This window comes from Siphateles boraxobius, unplaced genomic scaffold, assembly GCF_051911475.1.
Source record: "Siphateles boraxobius isolate OS27281-9 unplaced genomic scaffold, OSU_SipBor_1 26, whole genome shotgun sequence".
In the NCBI taxonomy this organism is placed as follows: domain Eukaryota; kingdom Metazoa; phylum Chordata; class Actinopteri; order Cypriniformes; family Leuciscidae; genus Siphateles; species Siphateles boraxobius.
The window spans coordinates 21,556,198-21,583,981 of NW_027508876.1; the positions used below are offsets into that span (position 1 = coordinate 21,556,198).

General features: G+C 43.3%; 1 protein-coding gene across 8 annotated transcripts in view; it reads right to left on the minus strand.

Moving 5' to 3' along the window:
• cnksr2a (connector enhancer of kinase suppressor of Ras 2a) overlaps positions 1 to 27,784 on the minus strand; it is a 92,300-nt gene that overhangs the window by 11,277 nt on the left and 53,239 nt on the right. For 3 of the 8 annotated variants that reach the window (XM_077244873.1, XM_077244869.1, XM_077244874.1), the window contains exons 10-18: positions 26,059 to 26,195; positions 23,879 to 24,072; positions 22,028 to 22,117; positions 17,430 to 17,638; positions 5,344 to 5,392; positions 4,080 to 4,255; positions 3,377 to 3,450; positions 3,161 to 3,300; positions 1,451 to 1,551 (exon numbers count right to left, since the gene is read on the minus strand). In XM_077244873.1, coding sequence (XP_077100988.1) covers positions 1,451 to 1,551; positions 3,161 to 3,300; positions 3,377 to 3,450; positions 4,080 to 4,255; positions 5,344 to 5,392; positions 17,430 to 17,638; positions 22,028 to 22,117; positions 23,879 to 24,072; positions 26,059 to 26,195 — 1,170 coding nt within the window. The remainder of the gene's footprint in view (positions 1 to 1,450; positions 1,552 to 3,160; positions 3,301 to 3,376; positions 3,451 to 4,079; positions 4,256 to 5,343; positions 5,393 to 17,429; positions 17,639 to 22,027; positions 22,118 to 23,878; positions 24,073 to 26,058; positions 26,196 to 27,784) is intronic. The other 5 variants (XM_077244875.1, XM_077244870.1, XM_077244876.1 and 2 more) reach the window with 3 other exon arrangements.

Genomic DNA, 27,784 nt, shown 5'->3' on the forward strand with positions numbered 1-27,784 from the left:
AATACAATGGTCAGTAAACCATTTACCAGTGGTTTTGGCACTGTGAGCAGGTGCTAGGTCGTGCTGAAAAATGAAATCTTCATCTCCATAAAGCTTTTCAGCAGATGGAAGCATGAAGTGCTCCAAAATCTCCTGATAGCTAGCTGCATTGACCGTGCCCTTGATAAAACACAGTGGACCAACACCAGCAGCTGACATGGCACCCCATACCATCAATGACTGTGGGTACTTGACACTGGACTTCAGGCATTTTGGCATTTCCTTCTCCCCAGTCTTCCTCCAGACTCTGGCACCTTGATTTCCGAATGACATGCAAAATTTGCTTTCATCCGAAAAAAGTACTTTGGACCACTGAGCAACAGTCCAGTGCTGCTTCTCTGTAGCCCAGGTCAGGCGCTTCTGCCGCTGTTTCTTGTTCAAAAGTGGCTTGACCTGGGGAATGCGGCACCTGTAGCCCATTTCCTGCACACGCCTGTGCACGGTGGCTCTGGATGTTTCTACTCCAGACTCAGTCCACTGCTTCCGCAGGTCCCCCAAGGTCTGGAATCGGTCCTTCTCCACAATCTTCCTCAGGGTCCGGTCACCTCTTCTCGTGTGCAGCGTTTTTTGCCACACTTTTTCCTTCCCACAGACTTCCCACTGAGGTGCCTTGATACAGCACTCTGGGAACAGCCTGTTTGTTCAGAGATTTACCCTCTTGCTTTAGGGTGTCATTGATGGCCTTCTGGACAGCAGTCAGGTCGGCAGTCTTACCCATGATTGCGGTTTTGAGTAATGAAACAGGCTGGGAGTTTTTAAAAGCCTCAGGAATCTTTTGCAGGTGTTTAGAGTTAATATAATTATAATATAATATAATAGTTGATTCAGATGATTAGGTTAATAGCTCGTTTAGAGACCCTTTTCATGATATGCACATTTTTTGAGATAGGAATTTTGGGTTTTCATGAGCTGTATGCCAAAATCATCAGTATTAAAACAATAAAAGACCTGAAATATTTCAGTTGGTGTGCAATGAATCTAAAATATATGAAAGTTTAATTTTTATCATTACATTATGGAAAATAATGAACTTTATCACAATATGCACATTTTTTGAGAAGGACCTGTATATATATATATATATATATTGTGAGATCTCATACTGTCTATCAAAAGCACAGAGTAAATGTTACAGTGACAGTACAGTGACTCACAAAGACTGAGAGATAAGTAGAGAAACAGACAGATAAGACTCAATCTCCTCACATCTCAACAGTGGGCTTAGAGTTGAGGTGGTCTGACTCACCCACAGTCACTCAGTGACGTGGTAAGGCCAGGTCTGGGGGACGGCACTACAAAATAGCTCTTTTACTAATGCCAAATGTCAAGCATTATGAGTCTGTGCTATTGTGTGGGATTACACAATGAGAGGGAGCTGGTATATCTGTGTGCATGCTGGATGCTGACTCACTGAGGGTGGCCGTGGGTATGTGTCATAAGGGGGTGGTGGGCTGTCTTGCTTGGGCGTCGAGGGCGTCTCATTGTCTTCGTGTTCACTTTCACTCCAGTAGTCTGCTTGAAGAGAGAGAGAGGGGCATGCAAGCAGTCATTAGCTTGTTGCAAAACATTTCCATAAAGTAAACAATAATTAAATTAACGCCTCAGAGATCACGTGGGGCACAAAGACCTACAGTAAAACATCTTACTAAACAGTTCCAAGGCCTTCACTAGAACCTATCATGAGATGTGATGTCTAAGGCGTCAGAGAGGAAAAACTAGGCCATTTTAAGCTTTTAAGAGCTGTCTGAAGAAAAAAAAAACTTAATAATGTAAAATATGTGGCTAATTTTGAATGAGCAAAGGAGAAAGATGTTTTTAAGGACAGTATCTACCAGCAGGTGGTAACCAACTAACCAGCCAAACTTTGACCCCTTTGGTTGTGTATGTCGACTTGTGTATAACTACAATTTACCAAAAAAAAAAAAAAAATCTCACTTGCTTTCTCTTTCTATTGTGTAATTTCTACTCATGTGAGGTGTATTTAGGAAACATTTTAAAGTCAAACATTGTTCTTATACATTTTTATTCAAAATGTCATAACTCAATCTTCCAGTGGCAACGCCAAAAATTATGCAAGTGTTCTCCAATCATTTTGCCAGCCTAAACCCAGTCCCTCCAGAGGCTTGCATTCATTTGTCTTCGTCCAACTTTTTTTTTCTTTTTTGATAATCTGTTACTCTCGTTACTTCACAATATGGAAGAAAAGATCTGTCAATACTCCAGTTTCATTGCGACTTTAAGACAATGAATTAAGGTTAATGTTAATGATTACATGCAAACAGTATGCAACAAGGGGGGTCTATGGTTTCAAAACACATTTAGGACACAGTTGTGTTACCTATACTGACAACCTGTCCTTCTTCTACAAAAAAGTACGAACTTCTGCATCATCAGCAAAGCCTTTAGAGCAGGACTGGGCAGCTCTGGCCCTCTAGATCCACTTCCCTTCAGTGTTTAGCTCCATCTTTGATAAAACTCACCTGCCTGTAGCTTTCCAGTAACCCTGAAGACCTTGATTAGCTTGTTCAAGTGCGTTTTTAATGCATTTCTATGGCACAACTATCAACGCCAAAATTAATCTGCAGCAGTCAGGTGGTACAGCAGTAACATGGTACAAGTAGGAGCTCTCAGACAATTCCCATCATACAAGCTGTAATTACGAGCTCTACGAGGACATGAGCGCTTTTTACAAGTTAAAATTACATAATTGCGGTAATTATGACATGGTGTGAATGGACCTAAACTCTGCAGGAAAGTGGATCTCAAGGGCCAGATTTACCCAACCCTTTCTTTAGAGTGCAGTAAAAGTATGCAAGTTTCCCACGTCATTTGGCTGCATTACCCAAAAGCATACAACGTCCAAGTAGATCATAGAAACCATTGCTGCCAATGGTCTTTACGATCTCCTCAGGCTTGCAATGCTTTTGGGAAATGTAGCTCTGATTATGCCCTCTCTGAATTTTGGTTGGCCCATCCCACCGATTTGCTCCACCATTCTCTATTTCATTTATACATCTGGGAGACGCTTACATTGAAAGCGAATTACTTTGCATTCAAGGTTCGTATTTCCTGGGAATCGAACCTTCAAAACCCATAACCTTTCTACAATGAGTATTCTCACCCTGATCCTGACGGATTCGCTCTCTTTCTGCATAGCCAGCTGCCGCCATGTTGAGACGACTCAACCATCTGTTCATATCATCCACGCCGTCCGCTGCGAAGTAGAAGCTCTTGATTTTGGGATGGCATGCTTTAAAAGCACTGCGTAGGGAGCAAAGATTCATTAAGAATTTTTCAAGCATCATCACATTACTCAAAAGTTCGTAAAGGTACTCACTATTTTTTGCGACATTCACTGGCTCTGTCGATCTTGAACTCGGGGAGGCTGACAAACCCTTCGGCCTTCTCATCCTAAAAGGTGGGGGAAAAAAGAGAGAGAGGATTGTGCGGACGCTTCACTCCACTTACACTCTTCTGTAATTTCATTAGGTCCTCATTAGGAGTTACATCTTCTAATTCTCCTTTCTTTTCTCTCTCTTTTGGTTCATTCCATTACTTTTTTCCCAGCATTAAATTGCAGCAGCACTGCTGACAGGACCTCTGCATAAATAAATGAAAAGCATAAATTGTTGCGGCTCTCTGTAAGCCTGTCTGTGTTTACAAAACCCACACAGTAGAAGATCATCAATTATAGCAAAGCTGGACTATGTTGTAGCATTCTCAGTGGACCAAAACCAGGCGAAACCTCCGAAACCCCCAGAACGGCAGCCGTATCCCAGGCCCAGGCTGTGATAAAAAGTGAAGACGCGAGGAGTAATTAATCAAAAAGTGAGTGTTTGTTCGGAGAAGTTCCTTATCTTCATTACAGAAACGCCATGTGTAGAAGACTGTTTTGTTAGGGTAGATGAGCATTAATCTTATTCCACACAACAGGGTAAAGCCGCACCAATTAAAGTCTCATCTCTAGATCGATACAGTTTCTGCTGCGCTGGTGGATACGAGAAACAACAAAGATAACTGTATTGGCCCAACACACTCACCTCCTCATTCATGTACCAGTACAAGCAGGCACCCTTCAAAACAAACCAGTATTTCTTCCATTTCTGTGAGAAATAGCTCTTAGCATCCTTCTTCTTCCACAGCCAACCCTCACAATCTCCACGGCCCAGGTCCTTACAGGAAATGCGTCTCTTACTGATGGAGGACAGTGGAGCTGCTGGATGCAATAGAAAAACACAGTATGTGTTGATAAATGTTATAAAATGGAAAGTTCACACTTCAATTCTGATTGGATGAGGCTGTTGTATAACGGCATCATCAATTCATTTCTATAATAAAGGTATAGCCCATCCAAAAAACAAAAATTCTAGCATAATTTCTTTAATGTCGTGTTGTTTCAAACTAGTATGACTTTCTTTCTTTTGTAGACAAGTGTGTTTGTGTGTTTCTCAAAAAGACAAGTGCAGGATGTTCATGGTGCTCTTTTCCTTCCAACGAAAGTAAATGGTGACCAGTGAACACCGGAAAATGAAAAGAAAAATGTAATCTATTTGGCTTGTGCACTATACTTTTGAAGCCATATAATAAGTTTTTGTGAGAAAAAGGCCCAAATCATGAAAATCTCCCCATCCGCCATGGCTCTCAAATCTCATTCAGTGTTTTGATTATGCAATTTTTTAAACTTGCCATGTCATGACTGATTATGAGACATATGAGAAGAAATTATGTTTGGCATGCCACGTCTTTATGCACCATATTTGTAATTGAGATTTGAAATCTTTGATTCAAAAATAGATTAAAATGATCAGTAAATAACAACATGAATTTTAGTCTTTTACTCACACAAATTGCTTCATTAGACTTGTAATATCACATGGCTTCAGAAGCCTTAAAATATAACATTAGTACAGGCATACATATCACTTATGCTAGTTTTTGTTTTTTTGGGGGACAATATTACCTTTCATAGTACAGAAAACAGGCAGTTAAAGCATCTCATTTTGTGTTTTACAGAAGAAAGGAAGTTTCTGGGTGAACGGTTCCTTTAATATAACACATATTGCTTTGCAGCAATTAACCACCTCCTCTATGTGCTATGGCTAGGAACATCTCTTACTCATAGCAAAATTACTGTAATGCAAAAAAGTATGGCAGAATGCTTATAATTAAGAGGGTAATTAACTTTCTTTACTCTTTCCTATGTTGGTGGACAATTTTCTTTCCTTATGCAGTCAAAATATGCAAGCAGTGTGGCAATGAAGGCAATGTTCCCAAACATGAGAATATGGAAAAATAAGTGATCACCTTTACTTTTTTTCTTGGTCTTGGATAGGAGAGAGGATCCCTGGAATGTCTGTAAAGCAGAATATATATATATATATATATATATACAGTATATATATTTATATTTAAATACAAATGGAGAAATGTTGAAAAATACATCAGGAGTAAGTGAAACGAGACAAAAAATGTATTGACTATATTATCGGTCAACACATCCGATTCTCCCGAGAGGAATCACATGGAAGAAACGTGTGAACATAATCTCTGACCATCCATCCATCCATCGTACAACAAATTAAAATCGGAGGCAACATCCGAGCAGATGAAGGCGTGAGAGACAAACAGCTAGTGAAAAGGAAGGCTTGAAGAGGCATAGAGAGAAAATAAATGCGATTTCTAACATCCTTGGCCCGTGTGTTTATTGAGCAGTAATTCTTGGATCAGCACACCCAGACCGAGCGCATATTTATGATCCAAGCCCTGTGGCATTTCTCCTCTGTGAAGAAACTTCCTGTGAGCTTGGGTACAAATTCAGAGGAAAACTTGTGTTGCTATGCTAACAGATTAGAGACAGTATCACTGACCTAAAGAAAACACTATCATCATGGTAATTGATTTATTAATATGTGCCAGAGGAGCGAAGCTGCTGTTACCGAAGCGGAATAACTGAAATTGATTAATGGAACATGTTTAGAAACTCAGGCAACCAGTTTGTAGATTGTCTTAATTTATTTAGGAGTATCTAAATATACCGTGTCCATTTCCTGAAGATGGTTTTCATTGTTTTTTCGTTAAAAACAGGTTTTCCCAGTGACCCAAGTATGAGTACTGGGTCACGTTTCAATACCATTTCCCCTCTTTACCCCACTTTTCTATAAAATTAAGCCCAAAAAATATAAAATGAAAAACATGATGGTGGTTTTCCCAGCATTTAACCTAATAACTCACTCTGAAAGCACTGTGGGAATCTCTTCATAGAAGGTGTGAATCGCAATTGCTGTGTGAACTGAAGCAATTTGTGAGAAAGGCTTAGACACATTAAGACAAACTTCCCTGAGGATTCAACACCTAGACATGAATAAAGAAAAGTGATAGAGAAAACTATGACACAGCACACAGTATATATCAAAGAAACAAAATAATACATAAAAGGGTGAATGCCTACAGGCAATGCCCAATCTTGATTTGCAGAAATAAACGACCAAAGTCATTTACAATGTCATTGAAGAAACAGAGGGAGTCTTGCTGAGTTAATGGCTCAGCCGACCAAACTTGCTTGAAATGATCACTGGCAATCACTAAAATTGTGCAGGGGGTGGAGAGCAACTCCTACAGTGACTAAGGATCGTGTAACACTCCTCATTCATTAAACACAAGCCGAACAATTCCTGTCAATCGTTCGTAAAACCATCCTTGTGTAGGAGCGTTTTTACGAGTGACTTACACAGGAATTCACTCTACTTGTGCTTCATGAATGAGTCTAAATGTTGCAGAACCTCAAGCTCTCTGCAACGCATGAAGTCACTTGGATGATGAACAGAAACACACACCCAGAACAAATCCCACAAGACATGAACATGAGATGTGCATCAGCTACTGAGTCCAAAGATATTCTAAACCTAATTTCTTATGCCTCGGGAATCATGATCTTCAGAGAAAGAGCGTTATGGGACAACTACAACCAGTGTGACTCAAGCAAACACTGTTCTTACATCTCATGTGGAGATGTAAGATGTGATGTGAAGATAAGGATGTGGCATAGACATGGCGTTGCTCTTCGACTTGCGTCCTACAGTTTACTCTTGTTACCCTCTGCTATATCCATCTCTCTGTACTGTTTTCTTCTGAAATGGTTCTGTTAATCCCTTCACTCAGTCTCTGATGTTGTGGGTCTCTTTCAGACCAGACATGGATTTGATCTCTCTATGATTGTTCAGTAACACATTGCCCTAGATGGCATGCTAAGACTTGACTTACAACTAAATGCCACATGGCAACACAGGCTCCCAATTCACATGACATATGGTACAAAACCTCTTCCGCTGAGATATCAACAACTGACATATGCTGACATATGCAGCATGTTATGGCCTCAAAGCACACGCATTAACCTCTCTTGTTATATTTAAACCAAACCTGTAGGTAAACAGTACCTTCTCTGGAGGCTCTTTTTTAATTTTTGTTGTTTTCTAACAATGTGATGAAATCAGTTTTCCAAATGAATAAAGGGCTGTTCACACCAAGACCAATAAAGAGAACTATAACAATAACTATATTAACATGCACACCACCTGACAATATCATTCTATATATTCTAAGCACATGCTGCAGTTTTGGTCTCTACTGCTTTAAATTCTCAAGCTCTCAAGTCGAATGGTTTCTGATTGACGGTCAATCGCTCTGAAAGTGATTTACATCAATATTGTTTATCTGTTATTATATAGTTGTGGTGTGGCCTCTGCTATTCTTTTATATTTAAAATGTTTTTTAGAACTATATCTTTATCATTATCGTCTTTGGTGTGAACAGGGCATAAAACTGCAGGCTCTGGGGTGTGTATATAGTTTTTCAACAGTAAGGCAAAATACTTTTGTGTGTGTGTGTGTGTGTGTGTGTGTGTGTGTGTGTCTAGTGGATGGAGGGAGTGAGTGAGGTGCTGGAACTGTTCAGACAAAATGCAGCTTTCTTATCGGACTGCAACGCAGCCAATGAAACACCACTGTAAACAATAGAAGCTGATGCAGTTACACAGCACATACCAACAGAGGCAGCCTTATTAAATCAACGCCACACAGCTTGGTCTCTTCTTGCACCATCTTCTCCTCTGGCATCTTACTCATCTTTCATCTCACTTAACCTTCACTTCTAAATATCTTCCAATCTATAACTACCATATATTCTGGTTTTAATATCTCCTCTTCTCTTCTTACATCTTCCCACATCATCTTGCATATTTATTTAGCTTTTTTGTCATGCCTCTTCTTGTCTCCTCTCACCTCTTCTCACGTCTTACGATCTTATCTCTTAACTTCTCGTCTTACCTCATCTCAGTTTCATCTTGTCTCTTCTTATCTCCTCTTACTTCTGCTAGTTTTGATGTTCCCCTCCTCACGTTTTATCTAGCCATTTTTCTTCTCTTCTGGTCTGGTCTCAAATTGTCTCCTCTCACCTCTTCCCGCATCTTATGTTCTCTTATATAATTTGTCTATTCACTTCTCATTATGTCTCTTCTCTTCTGATTTTATCTTATCTTATCTGTCTCATTTCATCAAGCCTCTTCTCTTTTTTCATCTTATCGCATACTTTTTATTTTATTTCATCTCGTCTAGTTTTGCATATTCCCCTCCATATCTCATCTCGTTGTGTCTCTTCTCTTCTCGTCTCCTCACACCTCTTCTTATTTCCCTTTGTCTCTTCACTTCTCATCTTGACTCTTTTCTTCTGATTTTGTCTCATCATCACATCACATCACATCACATCTCTTCTCATTTCATCTCATCTCTTCTCATCTCCTCTTACTGCTTCTCTTTTTGCATCTTACAGTACCTTCTCTTCTTGTTTCATTTCGTCTTCTTATTTCTCTTCTGGTCTCGTCTCATCTAGTCTCTTCTCTTCCCTATAATCATGTACAATTCATATAAAGCGGAATATGCAGATTATAAGTTAGTGGAGTCTCTAGAAAAGTTCATAAGCTACAGAAAGAACAATAGTAAGAATGCTGAGACCAGCACATTGGTTCTGGTCCAAAATTATGGTGATGGAGTGGTCAGCACACAAGTTGTCCCAACCCTGGCCTGGTCATCCTTTAACCCACATCAGGTCAGAGGACATATGGACACAGATACATCACCCTGCTAAGTGTTTTCAAATAGAAGCAGCAGGTAAGATACACTGTGAAAGTCACTCTTACGCAGGACTGTAACACCCCAGCTGGGATTCACACTTCTTCATGAGGAGCTATAATTAGGCACTTGAAGGGGGAAAAAAAAGATACAGAGAGAGCCAAACACATAATCACTTCTCATGAGCTGGCGGGCATATCAAGATTTTAAGCACAAGATATTGACATGAGGACAGCACATGGCCTAATATTGGCCAATCACAGCTCTGTTTCAGATTGAGCTTGGCCATTCACGTCACTCCATGCCCTGTGACAGATGACAAAATGACTTAGCTCCGCCCACCGCTACTGAACCACCATCTGCCTACTCATCATCCATATGCACACTGTGACACACCACAACAAGTCACTTTTTCCTGGATTATTAGTTTTCCCTTGGTGTTTCTGTGTGAGGTTATGGCTGCGTTGGTGTGTGTGCATTCTGAGAATATCGGCTGCCACATTACCTCTTAATAAACGACAGCCATATCTCACCTCCATTCCTAATAACTTCACACAAAGGATGGCTGGTCTCACTGAGAAAACCTACCCACAGACACACACACACACACACACACACACACACACACACACACACACACACACACACACACACACACACACACACACACACACACACACACACACACACACACACACACACACACACACACACACAGGGCTGAGCACACACCTCCACGCTGACTAAAGGTAGAGGACTAACAACACACACACATACACACAAACGTCTCGGTTACATATGGTAACCCTCGTTCCCTGAGGGAGGGAACGGAGACGTAGGTCATGACTGACCAATAGGAATCTCGCTAGAGAGGCTAATCTACTTCGAGTGAAACTAAAACAAGCCAATACACATTGGCGTGCAATCATTTGCAACAGCTGTGCAGCCCCGCAGCGCGGGTATTTAACAAGCAGCTGGTGTGATTGCACACTAGTTTTTTGCTGAGGAGCCAAGCCTGAAAAAGCTGGCCGCCCCGGCGGGCAGCAGCAGATGTGGCGACGGGACCTACGTCTCCGTTCCCTCCCTCAGGGAACGAGGGTTACCATATGTAACAGAGACGTTCCCTATCGGTCAGTCACTACAACGTAGGTCATGACTGACCAATAGGAATCCCTACCAAAGCGCCACAGCCGCTGCACCCCATCCAGCGCCCCGTGCAAGCCTCTACACCTTCTTGCCTGGAAGGACGATAGGAGGAGGCTTACACAGAGTGAATCTGACACTGTTGTTCCGTGATAACCCATACAGTGAGATATTGGATAACACTGGGAAAGCGTGCCCTTTCTCTTTAGGAAGGAACGCTGCGGAAGCCACTTCTTCAAAGAGTTATGTGGAATACATATGGACTAGCCCGCAGGCTGTACTGCATATGAAATAATTGGTGACTTAGCCCAAGGGAAAGACACGGGCTTCCGATAGGAGCAGCCGTGGAAAATATACACATATGGGATCCCCGTAGGGTCACACATATGGAACCCAGCCCAGATCCGGTTCTCAAGGATTCAGCGGATAAGGGCCTGGCACCGGACGCTCCGCCATGTCCGGGCCGAGGGGTTTTGGAGGACTCGACAGGTTTTACTCTGGAGCAATAAGGGTGCACAGTAGGGTGCAGCAAGCCGATAGAGCCAGGCCTCTCAGTGCTTCTACCCGTCTAGGGTGAGAACACGGGAGGAGACCGGCTCTACACGTAGGCTATAATATCTAGCGAACGTGTTAGGTGTCGCCCAGCCCGCAGCTCTACAGATATCTGTTAGCGAGGAGCCACGTGCCAGCGCCCAGGAGGATGCAACGCCTCTCGTGGAGTGTGCATGCAACCTGAGCGGGCAGGGCACGCCTTGAGCTTGGTAAGCCAAGGCGATGGCATCCACTATCCAGTGGGCCATCCTCTGCTTGGAGACAGCCTTTCCCTTCTGCTGGCCTCCGTAACAGACAAAGAGCTGGTCTGAGGTCCTGGCGCTTTGAGTTCTGTCCATGTACATACGCAGGGCGCGAACGGGACAGAGCTAAGCCAGGGCTGGGTCTGCCTCCTCCAAAGGCAGCGCTTGCAGGTTCACTACCTGGTCTTTGAAGGGAGTGGTAGGAACCTTGGGCACATAGCCAGGCCGGGGTCTTAGTACCACGTGGCTGTCACCCGGCCCGAACTCTAGGCACGATTCGTCGACCGAAAATGCGTGCAGGTCTCCTACCCTCTTGACAGAGGCCAGTGCAACCAGCAGCAAAGTCTTCATGGAAAGAAGCTTTAAGTCTACTGACTGCAGAGGCTCAAAGGGAACATCCTGAAGTGCTCGAAGCACCAGGGAAAGATCCCAAGAGGGTATGGAGGGGAGTCGGGGAGGATTTAATCGTCACGCCCCCCTAAGAAACCTGACGACCAGGTCGTGCTTTCCAACTGCTTTGCCATCTATGTGGTCATGATAAGCTGAAATAGCGGCAGCATGTACTTTGAGGGTGGAGGGAGACAGTCTACGCTCCAACCCCTGCTGCAAGAAGGAAAGCACAGACCCTATCGAACATCTTCGGGGGTCTTCTCGGCGAGAAGAACACCACTCGACGAACAGGTTCCACTTCAGGGCGTAAACACGTCTCGTGGACGGCGCCCATGCTGAAGTGATGGTGTTAAGTACCTCTGGGGGTAAGTCACCTAGAACCTCCGCGTCCCGTCCAGGGACCAGACATGGAGTTTCCAGAGGTCTGGGCGCGGGTGCCATAGGGTGCCCCGTCTCTGAGTCAGAAGATCCTTCCTCAGAGGAATGGGCCAGGGAGGGACTGTCACGAGGAGCATGAGTTCTGGGAACCAAGTCCGGGTGGGCCAATAGGGAGCCACCAGAAGGACCTGCTCCTCGTCCTCCCTGACTTTGCACAGTGTCTGCGCAAGTAGGCTCACCGGGGGAAACGCATATTTGCGAAGGCCCCGGGGCCAGCTGTGTGCCAGTGCGTCCGTGCCGAGTGTTCCCTCGGTCAGGGAGTAAAACAGCTGGCAGTTGGAGGTCTCTGAGGAGGCAAACAGGTCTCAGATCAGCTGAACCACCTGGGGGTGGAGTCGCCATTCTCCCGGAAGCACAGCTCGTGATAGCTCGTCGGCCACACGGTTGAGCACGCCAGGGACATGCATGGCTCGAAGCGACCTCAGATGCTTCTGACTCCAGAGGAGGAGATGGCGGGCGAGTTGCGACTTGCGACGGGAGCGTAGACCACCTTGTCGGTTGATGTACGCAACGGTCGCCGTGTTGTCCGTACGTACCAGCACGTCCCTGCCCTGTAGCGGCCTTTTCAAGCGGCTCAGAGCGAGATGTACTGCTAGCAACTCGAGGCAATTGATGTGCCAATGCAGTTGGGGGTCCGTCCACATCCCTGACACTGCATGCCCGTTGTACGTGGCACCCCAGCCGGTGGCAGAGGCATCTGTGAATACCACAGCATGCCTTGACATCTGTTCCAAGGGGACTCCTGCCCGCAGGAACAAGGGGTCTGACCACGGGCTGAAGGTCTGGCGGCACGCCGGTGTGATTGCCACCCGGTGAGTGCCGTGATGCCACGCCCATCTCGGGATTCGGCCGTGAAGCCAGTGCTGAAGCGGTCTCATATGAAGCAGGCCGAGCGGGGTTACCGCTGCTGCTGCTGCCATATGCCCCAGGAGCCTCTGAAAGAATTTCAGTGGGACCGCTGTCCTGCCTTTGAACGTGTTCAAGCAGTTCAGCACCGACTGAGCACGCTGCTCTGTGAGGCGCGCTGACTGGGTGACCGAATCCAACTCCATACCGAGATAAGAGATCCTCTGCACAGGGGAGAGTTTGCTCTTTTCCCAGTTGACCTGAAGACCCAACTGGCTGAGGTGCCTGAGCACTAGGTCCCTGTGTTCGCATAGCTGATCTCGAGAGTGTGCTAGTATGAGCCAGTCGTCGAGATAGTTGAGGATGCGAACGCCCTGTTCTCTCATGGGAACAAGGGCCCCCTCTGTGACTTTCGTGAAGACACGGGGGGACAGGGACAGCCCGAAGGGTAGGAATTGTACTGATATGCTCGACCCTCGAACGCAAAGCGCAGGAATGGCCTGTGTCGAGGAAGAATCGAGACATGAAAGTACGCGTCCTTCAGGTCGATCGCTGCAAACCAATCTTGGGGACGGATGCATTCGAAAATGCGTCTCTGCGTGAGCATTTTGAACGGTAGCTTGTGGAGGCTCCGATTCAAAACTCGCAGATCCAAGATCGGTCGTAACCCACCACCTTTCTTGGGTACAATGAAGTAGGGACTGTAGTGCCCTGACCTCATATCGGCTGGAGGGACCGGCTCTATCGCATCCTTCGCCAGTAGGACTGCGATCTCCGCTCGCAAGACATGGGCATCGGCTGCTCTCACTGTAGTGGAGTGGATGGCCCGAAACTTGGGGGGAGGCCGGGCGAACTGAATCGCATAGCCGAGCCTGATGGTTCGAATGAGCCAGCGAGACGGACTGGGGAGCACTAACCAGGCTCGCAGAGACCGTATAAGCGGGACCAAAGGGACCGTAGGCGTACCCGGAGTGGGGCAGCGAGGTGGAACACAGGGACGCAGCTCGGGAGGCTCTCTCTGGGAGGCGGCCCGTAGCGGAGTCTGAGTGTGCTGTGCAGTACTTACCTGGTTCCACGGGGCAGGAGGTGCGGGAGGCGGCTCGGTGGCGTTCTCGGACCGTACACAGCTGCCGGCTGGCGAAAATAGAGGCGGATGAGAGTGGTGAGGATTCCAACCCCCCACTGCTGTCCGGGTCTTCTTCGGACCCAGAGATGATAGAAACTGCTCTTTTATTGAAAATTTGGGAACCGCTGGTTTTAAGGCCAGCGGTGGAACACAAACAAAATGAAACAAAGGATTTACCACCCGGCCCTCTTCCGGGGGAGGGAGCGATGCAGTCATCGTCTCCTGGAGAGCAGTCCCTTCCATCTCTGGGTCGCCCGTCCTAGGGCCGCTTACCCTTGGCTTTGCCGCCCCTCTTGGCGGGGGCCTGGACGGGCGGGGCGCCCTGCCTGCGACTGGCTCCACGGCGCCGTTTAGATGGAGGCTGCTACTGCGGTGCGGGAGCAGGGGCAGACGCAGGATGACACCCACGGCGACGAGCAGACCGAGGAGCCGCGGGCGGTGGGGTGGAGGCAGCAGCTGACCGCCGCGGCAGGATGTGTCTGATGGCCTCAGTCTGCTTCTGTACAGCTGAGAACTGCTGGGCGAAGTTCTCGACCGCGTCGCCGAAGAGGCCGGTCTGGGACACGGGGGAGTTAATGAACCTGATCTTGTCGGTCTCCCGCATGTCAGCCAGACACAGCCAGAGATGGCGTTCCTGGACCACTAGTGTGGACATCGCACGACCCACTGACCGCGCATTGACCTTCGTCGCACGAAGCGCGAGGTCAGTTGCGGCCCGAAGTTCTTGGAGAACTTGTGGATCATGACCACCCTCGTGCAGGTCCTTCAGAGCCTTGGCCTGATGAACCTGCAACAACGCCATAGCGTGCATGGCAGAGGCAGCTTCGCCACAGGCCTTGTAAGCCTTGCCGGTCAGGTCCGACGAGTACTTACAGGCCCGGGAAGGAAGACAGGGTTCTCCACGCCAAGTGGAGTTAGGGCACAGTTGCATAGCAACGGCCCGTTCCACTGGCGGGATACGCGTGTATCCCTTAGCTGCCCCACCATCAAGGGTGGTGGGGGAGGAGGAGCCACCGAGACGGTTTCTGGCAGTAAAAGGTGCCGTCCACGTCCCTGTGAGCTCCTCATGCACCTCCGGGAAGAAAGGCACTGGGGTGGGTTGCTGAGAACCAGCGCGCGCCACCCCGAGATACCAATCGTCCAACCTCGAGGGCTCGGGACACGGTGGAGGGTTCCACACGAGCCCGATCCTGTTGGCGGCCCGGGAAAGCATGGCCATCTTCTCAGGGTCCGACTCGAGCACCGCTGCCACACCCGAAGGAGGCAGCGGCTCCGAGCCGTCGTCCGCAGAGAAGTCTGATCCACCCTCCGATGCAGCGATCGACATCTGGTCGTCGCAGGGAGCGCCCAACGAAACGACTGGTACACATCTCGAGGATGGTCCAGAACGTTCCGTTGGCAGCTCAACTGGTTGCGGAGCATGAGAGGAGTGAGGGTTCCTAGGGGGTTGGTTCCCCGAAGGAAGCGCGCTCACTGTAATCCTCAGGTCACCCGTGTCACTGCCCGTAGCAACCCGCGAAGGGGGGTTGGAACGAGGTGCAGGCACGGGGACTCCGCCCCTTTGCAGGAACGTGAGTCTTGTCCTCAGCTCCGAGATGGTCATCTTCCCACAATGGGTACATGACTCATCCACGAACGCTGCCTGTGCGTGTTCGAGGCCCAGACACACAAGGCAGCGATCGTGACCATCCCGCGACCCCAGGTAACGACCGCATCCAGAAACACACAGATAGAATGTCATCTTGAAAAAGACGCAAACTATCTGTGTAAGCTCTTTTAGAGACTGCTCTCCTTAGTGCTGAAGCACGCAGGGGAACGGTCACAGCGAACACAGACAGGAATGTGCACCTGTCTGTGCGCGATTCTCTCTCGCTGGTCTTACCAGCCGTGAAAACGGCCGTTGAGCGCTTTAATCGCGCACCTTACCAGCCGTAAAAACGGCCGTTGAGCGCTTTAACTGCGCACCTTACCAGCCGTGAAAACAGCTTTTTTGTTTGCTCAGTTTTAAAACAACAAACAAAGAAGAGAGAGAGAGAAGAGAAAAAGACCGCTCGCGCTGCTGTGCCGTCACGCCCGCACCAAAGTGGAGAGATCCAGAAGAGGCTTGCTTTCAAATTCACTCTGTTCAGCATACGAAGTGCTTGGCTCCGAAGCAAAAAGCTAGTGTGCAATCGCACCAGCTGCTTGTTAAATACCCGCGCTGCGAGGCTGCACAGCTGTTGCAAATGATTGCACGCCAATGTGTATTGGCTTGTTTTAGTTTCACTCGAAGTAGATTGGCCTCTCTAGCGAGATTCCTATTGGTCAGTCATGACCTACGTTGTAGTGACTGACCGATAGGGAACACAAACATTTACCCAGCATGTGGGTGTAAGTATGCATTCTCCTTCTTCACACCATGACCTGGTGCTTTCAATGAAAACTATTTAAGAATCTACCTGCAGTGATCACGGAGACCTTGATCGAGCACAGAGTCGGTGAAAGCAGCCAGGCCTTGAAGAATAACTCTTTGTTTGAGCAACAGAAAATAAAAAGAACACAGACACTGTGCGATTTTATTTACAATCTCAGAGTTTAGCCCGATTCAGACTGCATGACACTCAAAGAGAGACTGAAAGATACTCTTAGACAAAGAGAAAGAACTTGATTGAGGCATGTTGGATTACTTACTTACTACCACTCGATACAAACTCCCGTAATAGCACACACAAAAAAACCCTGTAATTTATATTTTGTGTAATTTGTATATATATATATATATATATATATATATATATGAAAAAAATATAAATTACACACAAATTACATTAATGTGTACATTTTCAGCATCATTCTTTAGTGTCACATGATCATTCTGATTTGCTGCTCAAGAAACATTTCTTATTGTTATCAATGCTGAAAACAGTTGTTTTTCAGGATTCTTTGATTAACAAAGTTCAAAAGAACCGCATTTATTTGAAATAGAAATCTTTTGAAACCCATTTGTACTGTCACTTTTGATTAATTTATTTTGTCCTTGCTGAATAAAACCATTAATTTCTTTAAAGAAAAATAAAACTGATCTTTTTTTGAGGATGGTTAGATATTTTTAGAAATAAAAATAAAAATGGGAAAGCAAGACAAAAACGTTTGCAGCCCAACACTATTGTTTCAATATTATGTGTGTGTTATAATCATGATAGAAATAATTCCGAACCCTCAACTTTACTTCCCAATTCTTCCCGCAATCGCACACACAACAACTCCTGTACCTCCTATGCATATTAAAAGTCTCATGCAACAACTTCACAATACACATATTGTTACAACTATGATGGCCGCAAATAATCCCTGCCTTTAAATCAAAAGAACCAATCGCCTTACTGTTTTTTTGTTTTGTTACAGAAACATAAGCTTTGCAGGAGATTTTGTTAATTCCATTCACGCAGATAGACGCAGTACTAGCATGATTACAAACAGCGATGGCAAGATGGTCGCAGAATGAACTGACTCTCTTCAGAGGACTTTGACAGAAAACATACTACTCACATGGTAAAGAGAGCTGGAGTCTGGGTTAGGTGTGTTCATGGATTCCTGCCTGAGCACCTCCATTTGGAGGGTGGGGAGGAGGGCATAGTGGGTGGGGCTTCCGCTCTTCTCGCTCTTCTTCTTTCCGCGTTTCCCTGTGTCTCTTTTCATGCTCCGGCCTGTCAGATCGGCAGCCTTCTCATCACTTATATACCTCAACAAAGAGTTTTCTGAGACAGAGAGAGGAAGAACAATTTCTTTAATCACAGTAGTTTTATTGGGAGCATGAAAGCCCAATGTCAACATATGCACAGGGCCATCCTTAAAGGTTTGTATGTGAGATTCACAGCTAGCAGTTGAAATGGGTACTGCAGTCCAAATTCAAAATATTGGAGAGAGTTGTTTTCCCTGCCCCATCCTGCTCACGTAGGTTGCCAGACTGAAAACACGCAAAAGAAACGAGCGCAATTGACAATGAAATGCAAGGAGACTTACATTCCCTGTTGTTGTAAGTAAGTTGATGATTTAATTTATTGATTTACGATGAGTTGATATCGCGTTTTAATATGGACCCGTTCATGGGTGTGGAGGCTTTTTGGGTCGGGTCGAATCTGCGATCACTGACCCACTTTGTTCGTTGGCTTCCATGGCTGCAATATGCTGTGTTTTCCGCCAACTGGCAACCTGTGGTGGCAAAATACTATTGGGTAAATTGGCAATGTGCAATATCGCACAGACCAAAACAAAAAAAGATATTCCGAGACGGAACGCACATTTCAAAGTAAAATAAATGGCTGTAGAGAGTTTTTCAGAGAAACAAGTATGTGAACTCAGCATGTTTTCTAAATATCTGCAAATATATTATGGTATTTTTATGCTGTAGTACAGTCAAAAACTTACATACAGCACCTTTAAGGTAGTGTAACTGGTGCGACCGCACCGGGTCCCGTGCTTTAGGGGGCCCTGCGGTGAATGGACCGAGGGGGACCACCCCCCTTTTAATCATTTTACTGCAACCATTTTATTACCAGTAAAGCCACAAGGCTACACCACCCGCTATGAGACGGAAAAAAATTCAACAATGCCACCATTTTATATGGTTAATCAGGCATTAGAGATTTTGTCTGGCATGTGCAGTAAATCAAAATTACATCTGTACAGCCAGTCCTTCTCAAACACTATGGACATTTTCCAGGTTGTGCTGTGTCAAATCACTAAATAAGCTTGCATTAGTATTCCATCAATCAAGCATCCCAAACCCCTCTTGAAATACTCCAAACCTCAGTTGGCCAATCACAATGATTCATTCCCTCAATAGAGGTCTATCATTAGCACTACTTAAGCCTGTGCACTCTTCCCAAATCAGTCAAATCCAATCAAACTCTATAGGCTTATTCTTGCCTAATGAGCATAACAAGCCGATTGGTCACAGCCATATTAGCGAGCCAAACCAACGGGCTCCCAGCAGCCCTGATTTGAGCTTGTCCTTTGATTTAGGAACCACCGTAGCCATTGTTGGGTTTCCCTTCTCCCACGCCCAAGTCCACCGTTGCCCGGCAGCAGCCAATGGGACATAAAACACTCAGGAGAGCTCCTGTCAGAGTTTCCATGGCAACAGCATGCTTCCAGAAGAAGTTCCCTCTTCTTTACGGCTTGGTTTCCCTCATGCTGATGAAAAAGTTGAAGAGGTGGCAGATTTTAAATTGCATACATTCAGCCAGACAGGGATCACAACCTAGTAGAGTCATTATAAATCATAATTTTAGAGTAGTAAAAATGGATTGAAGTACAGTATAAAAATCATTAAATGGACAAGAGGTGAATGGATCTAAAATGTCAGTTGTAAAGTTCTGGAAGATCCATCAGCAACAAAGTACCTTTATGTAGGGCTGCACAATTAATCGAAAATAAAAACAAAATCGCGACATGGCTTAATGCGATTATCAAAACCGCACCAGTCAAAAAAAGAGAAGATTTAAAGGGCTTCCTGCTGTTTCCAGCGAATTAAAGCTTGATGGTTTCATTTCATTTTAGATTAAATGTTAATTTTAAACAGCCATAAATATTATTATTGTAATTTTACAGTTGTACTATAAAACAAAATGATTATTATTATAATATAATTTTTCTTAAATACTCAATTTATTATTATTATTTTATAGCCATATCGATATGTAATCACAGAAATCTGGGCTAAATTGTACAGTCCTACAAATATGCACAGCAAGCCTGGATTTAATTTTATTATTATTTTAAATCACATTTTCCAGGGGGAAAAAAAACGCTATTGTATTTATTTATTTCAAATTGTTCAACTCTACCTTTGTTTGTTTATGAAAATCAAGCCTCAAAACGGATTGCATGAATTTTCTGAATTTTGAATGCAATGCCAGCTATTCAGAGGATGCCTTTAGTAGAACAAACATTCTGACAGTAAAATACTGTCACTGACAAATTACCCAGATTTCCAAGCTGTGGGTGACCTTAATACATCTTTACCCTCTCTCCACTCCAACATTTTAACAGAACCTCCTTCGAGTGCCTCTTTCTTCTTTTACCATCTTACTCTCAGCTAAACACCATTTGGCAACCTCAACACAAGCATATTTTCTCCCCAGAGTTTTAAGGAAAAGAATGAGTAGAGAAAGCTAGGAAATAAGAGAGCTATCAAGACGCTAATCTCCACACAATGCAGATAGACAGAGCTGCTTAACAGGATCAAATAGCAGCCGGGAGACACAGCCAGGTGATCATCCACCTCCTTTGCTCAAAAACACACATATAAAGACATAGAAGTTCCACAAATGAGAGAAAATAGAGGGGTTTGAGCAACAGCAAGTCCTGGAGGAGACCACCGAAAGAAAACAGGTTAGCGTGGGAAAGCAGTAAGACACGACAAGAGTGAGTCACAACAAAACATGCCTCTGCATCCACAATGAAGATGGTAATAAGGAAGTGATGAAGATTGACTAAAACATGCTAACCAGCCATACATTATACCTGAATTCATAATATAAAAAAACACCAAAAATTAAACTTCATGAAAGAGCTTCATTGATACAAGCCATTGGTATTATCTGTCTAAGGTATTGCAGTCCAACTATTTCTGTCAAGAGTTCTGGACTGTATTTCTAAAGCAGCAGCCAGTTGAGACTGTCTCGGCACTAGCGCACACTGGCTCTGTGTTGGTGCTCAAAGACTGCCACTGTTATCCTGGCACTGTGTGCAGTGCGGCCACAGGAAGTAATCAGAAATGCCCAGCGCGGTTCAGAGCCACCATGCAGCGAGGAGAATTAGATCCATGGAAAACAGCTCAGCTAAACATCACTACTGAATAAGAGCCATGAGAATGTAATAACAAAGAAACTGAGAGAAACAATAAAGGGAAATCCAGGCAGAATGAGAAGAATCAACTGATGGAAAACAAAGATGCATTTGAAACCTGAATAAGATATTCAGGATAAATACATTAAAAACGGATCCTATGGATCCTATTTATTATTATTATTTTTTTAATTAAATGTATAAATTATTATTTATGATATTCTACTTTTAACTGTAAATAAAATAGACAATTAATGTCCCAGGTTTTATTTTGTGATTTATCAATGTATGTTCTAAAAAAAGAATAGGCCTATATATATTTCTTTTCATAATCTTCCATTAAAATGCAATAACGTTCTCCACCTCTTTTTCTGCTGATGTAACCAAGGCTCTGAAGTTGGCAGAGCAAAAAAAATAAAATTTGCTGACCATATTTGTTTCTGAGATGTCAATTACTAAACATTAAGTTCTTGTTTATAGAATTGTTGCATAGAAACACTATTACAGTGTTATATTAAAACAGCGCTTTTGCTCGTCTGATATTCGCTCGTCAATATCACAGGCCACTTTTCACGAATCAATAAAACCCTGATGGTTAAAATCAAGGAAGAGATGCCAGCATAAAAAATCAAGGGGTTTCAGCTGTGATCTCCAGTGGGACATGCTATAATTTATCTACAACTATTTTAATCAAACATTTTCCAATTCATGAATAATTATTATACATGCTGTTTTATGGTCTCGTATTAATTAAGAGGTTAAATTGAATATTTGTACTATTAAAATGTATTTGTCACACAGCAGGACCATTTAAAATGAACAAATAAAACGTTAATTATGACAAAAAGGTTTTGGACACTTTCTGATTGTCAGAAGGACCATGTTAATATAATAATATATTATATATAATAATATACATGATAATTTTCGGATGCAACAATAGTGTCAAACAAGACCATAGACCCATGTAATAAAACTATGCCTTTCGTTACTCCATAGATCCACCTTGAAATTAAATCCATTTTCAAAAATGCATAAGAAAAATAAAAAAAACTATCTATGGAATGAAATTTATTTAATTCTTTAATATTTTATTTAACCAAAAAAGTGCTTAATTAAAAAAATTTATATCAAATAGCTATAAACAGACAAAAATAGGACACCTAAGATGGGCCACTCTCTTTGTAATCAGTTGGATGATTATATTTCCATAATACCTTAGCAAGGAGAATAATGAATAAAAACAAGAGAAAACCCATGTGTATTTATTGTATGTAACTGACAAAAAACCTCACCTCTCCGACCTTCTCTCTTCATTCTAGCTGGATCCTCATAATCAGGAACCCAGTTATACTCCACAGGCATAGATATGGGCCTCATACGACCTGAAACCACAAACATGTAAATTAACTAACATCACATTCTGTGTGTGTGTGTGTGTGTGTGTGTGTGTGTGTGTGTGTGTGTGTGTGTGTGTGTGTGTGTGTGTGTGTGTGTGTGTGTGTGTGTGTGTGTGTGTGTGTGTGGAAAGACAAGGGATATAAAGACGGAGGTAAACTGACAGTTCACAATCCATGTTCTCCACAGATGCCAAGGTAAGTCTGTGTGAGTGTGTGTTTGTGTAAGACAAACTGTCACAGTTAATGTGTCCTCTAGTTTTCTAGGGAAGCAGCGGGCATGGAGTGTGTCAGCAGTTCTGTGCGACTGCAGAGGCTCACGCTGGCATTTAACGGCTAGAGCTGAGTTCTCTGCATTTGAATATAATGCTACACACACACACACACACACACACACACACACACACACACACACACACACACACACACACACACACACACACACACACACACACACACACACACACACACACACACACACACACACACACAACAATGTGCAGCCCAGCTCCCTAGAGTTTAATTACAGAAAATCTGAAACCAACTCCCCTACGCAGGAAACAAGTTATAGACATGCTCACTTTTTTTGAACCTCAAAAAACAAACAATCATGCGTTGGAAAAAAAAGGAACACAGAACATACTGTATTTAGATTAGCAGAAGTTTCTTTCTTCTGCAGATCTAAAACACTTTCTTATTAACAGTTTTCTTACAGTTATGCATCATAATTGGGGTAAACAATGATTATTTTCTCATTATGTGCTATTCTACAATCAGCAGATGTTCATAACGTTTGGTCTGCGCCTCGAGTTAGTCGCTGGGTCAATATTCAGACCCTCAGATAGCTGTTAAACCCAGCGGAAAATAACAAATTATTTTATGGTGTGTAGAAAGGCACAAACCAAATTCCCCGTGCTAAAAGAGTAAATAACCCTGCTGCTGTACCAACTAAACTCCAACTGAAATGAACTCATGGACAAAACTTTTTGTGCCTTTGTGTTAGAGCTGCACGATTCTGGATAAATTTAGAATAACAATTTTTTTGGTATCAAACAGAGATCAAGATTATCCCATGGTTCTAAACAGACAACTAATCAAAACAGCATGTAATTTACTAGATGTTCAGACATATGTTAATTGCTGCAGTCTATTTAAAATTTTAAATTTATCTGAATGAATTATTTTAAAAAATGGTTTGAATGAATGATTTAAAGACTCACTCATAAATACTTTGTTTCATTACTGGATGAATCAGCATTTTTTGAACAAATCTCTTGAATGAATGATTCAATGACAAATACATTTTTTAACAGGAACTTGTCGCTACCTGGTGGCGTAACGATGGAATCGACATAATCGCTATTTGAAGTGCCAAGTTACTTTTAAAAGGTGATTAATTATATTTGTTCACTTCCGTCGACATCAGTGTTTATATCCAAACTATAAACTTTTATCCAAGTTCTTCTGTGATAATATGAATATTTGTAACACAGATAACAGATTTGTAACACTATGTGGTTGAAAAGACTGTTTGTGAAGTTGTTTCATACTTATCCATGACAACTGCTCTCTCTGGGTTAGCGGCAGTGCCAATGCATATATGACTGTTCCACTGTGGTTTTGTCAAAGTTTTAATAGACACAGGCGAATCGTTGTCAATTAGGAATGAGATTTGAGTGGGTGTTTGAATCGAGAACGCAATCTTTTAGCGATTAATCATGCAGCTCTAATGTGTGCGTGTTTGTGTACCGTAAGTGGATGTGCTGTCTCGGCGGGACGTTGTGGGTCCGTGGCTGGGGTCGTACTCGTAGCAGTACAGGACGGCCTCCTCTTCCATTAGAGGAAATCGCCGTCTGTACTCTTGATCCAGGAATGAGTTTGGTGATTCAGACCCTTTAGCGACAGGTACCCCACCCTCGCCTGGAAGACTGCATTTTTCATCTCTAAAAGCACAACATAACACAATATATTCAGATTGTATGCACACGGTAAGATTTCTTAATGATTTTGAAAGAAGTATCTTATGCTCAACATGCTGCAACTGAAGAAAACATGCAAATAGAAAATGTGGTTGCATTGTGAGTATTTGCAGCATGTTTCTCTATTTGGTTGCGATGTGAGGTTTTGCAGTGCGCTTCTGTATTTGGTTGCGTCGTGAGTATTTAGAGCATGTTTCTGTATTTGGTTGCATTGTGAGTATTTGCAGTGTGTTTCTGTATTTGGTTGGATTTTGAGAATTTGCAGCACGTTTCTGTATTTAGTTGCGATGTGAGGTTTTGCAGTGTGCTTCTGTATTTGGTTGCGTCGTGAGTATTTAGAGCATGTTTCTGTATTTGGTTGCATTGTGAGTATTTGCAGCATGTTTCTCTATTTGGTTGGATTTTGAGAATTTGCAGCACGTTTCTGTATTTGGTTGCGATGTGAGGTTTTGCAGTGCGCTTCTGTATTTGGTTGCGTCGTGAGTATTTAGAGTATGTTTCTGTATTTGGTTGCATTGTGAGTATTTGCAGTGTGTTTCTGTATTTGGTTGCATTGTGAGTATTTGCAGCATGTTTCTGTATTTGGTTGCGTTTTGAGTATTTGCAGCACGTTTCTGTATTTGGTTGTGTTGTGAGTATTTGCAGTGTGTTTCTGTATTTTGTTGCGTTGCGAGTATTTGCAGTGTGTTTCTGTATTTGGTTGCATTGTGAGTATTTAGAGCATGTTTCTGTATTTGGTTGCATTGTGAGTATTTGCAGTGTGTTTCTGTATTTGGTTGGATTTTGAGAATTTGCAGCACGTTTCTGTATTTAGTTGCGATGTGAGGTTTTGCAGTGTGCTTCTGTATTTGGTTGCGATGTGAGGTTTTGCAGTGCGCTTCTGTATTTGGTTGCGTCGTGAATATTTAGAGCATGTTTCTGTATTTGGTTGCATTGTGAGTATTTGCAGTGTGTTTCTGTATTTGGTTGCATTGTGAGTATTTGCAGCATGTTTCTGTATTTGGTTGCGTTTTGAGTATTTGCAGCACGTTTCTGTTTATGGTTGTGTTGTGAGTATTTGCAGTGTGTTTCTGTATTTTGTTGCGTTGCGAGTATTTGCAGTGTGTTTCTGTATTTGGTTGCATTGTGAGTATTTGCAGCATGTTTCTGTATTTGGTTGCGTTTTGAGTATTTGCAGCACGTTTCTGTATTTGGTTGTGTTGTGAGTATTTGCAGTGTGTTTCTGTATTTGGTTGCATTGCGAGTATTTGCAGTGCATTTCTGTATTTGGTTGGGTTGTGAGTATTTGCAGCACAAGTGTTGTCAAACTGATGATGTTTTTTAATTTGCTGGTGTTTTCTTTAGTTGCAGTGGCTCTCTCAGCCACTGTAAAAAAATCTGTAATTTTTTGACATAATATTTCAATTTAAAATGATTACTACTTTATTGTATTTTAAAATGTAATTTGTTCCTGTGATGCAAGCCATTACTCCAGTCTCCGATGTCACATGACCCCAAACTTTTCAATGGTAGTGTAGATCAAATATTAATCAAAATTGATAAGTTCATTTGTCAGTAATATTTGAATACTATGGCTACTAAGGAAAATGCTCAGTATTGAAATTCTAACTTTAATTTAAACAAAAAAAAACGTCCAGTGAGTGCCAGATCATGCAACAGTTATCTAAACTCTGAAAACTGGTCATTCACAAATCGCAACAGTGGTGATGTCAAAACCATTAGCTCATTAACATGTGCCCACCCACATATACATATTAATTCTTATACAGTCTACCACAATAATTTTCGCCAATACAGAGAGCCAATCAAAATAGCAAAACAGCTTGTTTAATTCTAAGGATGTGAGAAAGGGTGAAAATTGTCATGATAAATATAGTGTTTTCGATATATGAAACCTATACAGGTGACCTTCATCAAAAAAGCAGCAAAAGCCTTTACTGAATGAGTTACCTGGGTGTGTATGGCTCAGATGGAGGGGGTGGGATATACAGATCTTGGAGGGCGGAGCTATCACGCTTTGAAGGTGTGCTGATTGTGCTTGTGGGCGTGGCCGAACTGCTGGTTGGACTCCTGGGAACAACTGGCTGCTGGGCAGACAAGATAATTGGGTTAAAAATCAAAAGTTCACATCTACTACGAGCTGAAACTACTGGTAAAACATCTTCAGGGCACAACTAAATGTAATAATGGAGCTCTGTTCCAGGACGTGACCCAGACACTGATATCTGCAGACAGTCACAAGGGGCAAGGCATAGAGATTAATAGGTCCCTGAGCAGTGAGGCAGCGGCGCAGTCCCTCTGCAGTGCTGTCTGCAGTAAACAGTGCACTGAGATCTCTGGGTCAGGATGCTTTGACATAATGAGTGGGAGTCTATGGAAACATTCGTGGCATCTCCACGGAACACAATGACTTCAGAGACTGTAGACGTGTGATTAGTGTCTCCAGTGAGCTGAAAGGCTGGGGACAGGGGTTGTGACACAGACTGCACATTTGGATGTACACACACACGACATGCACAAAGAGGCACGTGCAAATAATCATAGTGCAATGGGCAATGTAAGATGACAGTGCAGATCTGTTTGGGAGTGGTTGGGGAAAATGACTAAAAGTTTAGTCTAGAGTCACAAGTCTAGAACTAAACTTGAATCCTCCAGCAAAAGCCGATTAAAGCTAATCTGCTCTCTCTGGCACGGACACAAACACTTTCAGGTGCCTTTTACATGTAAAAAGCAGTTTGAGTTAAGTGATGTTAGTGCAAATAACTTAAAAAGCAACACAAGAACCGCAAAAGCAACTCTGAGCCGATTCTGAACTGCCTGAAACAAGTCGTCAGTAATTCCAGTTTTCTTCCTGCATGAACCTACGTAGGTTTGTAATAAATTTGCATGATACCAGCCTGTGGTCTTCATTGGATTCACACAAAAAACATCTGCTTTGACCCGCCCTCAAACACTGTAGTTGTAGCTGAGGCTTGGAAGAGTTTGGTTCATGTTGTAGACATGTCAAGTTGATGCTGTTGTTTGTGCTGCGAAAGCAAATCGCTACACATGCTTCCAAAGGATGAGGACTTGGCCTCGAATTGATACAGTAAAACCAACGCCATCATTACTGTTTGTATCACTTTGTATAGAAGTACTGAGGAAGCCTACAGAGCTAAAATTCAGATATGGTAATGGGTGTTTTGTTTCCGACACACGTAAGCGGTAGACCAATCACAATAGACTGAACCATCTGGCCAATCAGAGTAAAGTAGGCTCTGAGAAAGAAGGGATTCAGAAAGACGGGATCCTTGATCAAGCCATTTCAGATGCTGTGAGAAAACTGGTGATGTTGCAATGTATATAATAAGAAAATCAAAACAAAAGTGTTTTTTGACCTTGGGTGCATGCAAATCTATTGTAGGAGAAAAGTAGGAACCTTTAAAATAGCATAATTGGGCCACTTTAAATAATAAAGATTAACTTTAAGTGAGCGATAGATAGGGTTGGGAATAGAATATTTGAGGTCAGGAAACGGATACTTGTAATAAAATTTAAATTTCGATTCCTCTTATCGATTACTGTGTGAGAATTTCAATATGACTTTTAACAAATCAAGCGCGAGAAGACTTGCACGCTATTTTATGTGCTGCACACGCATCCAAAGCACGCTCACAAATTTTTTTATTTTACACCA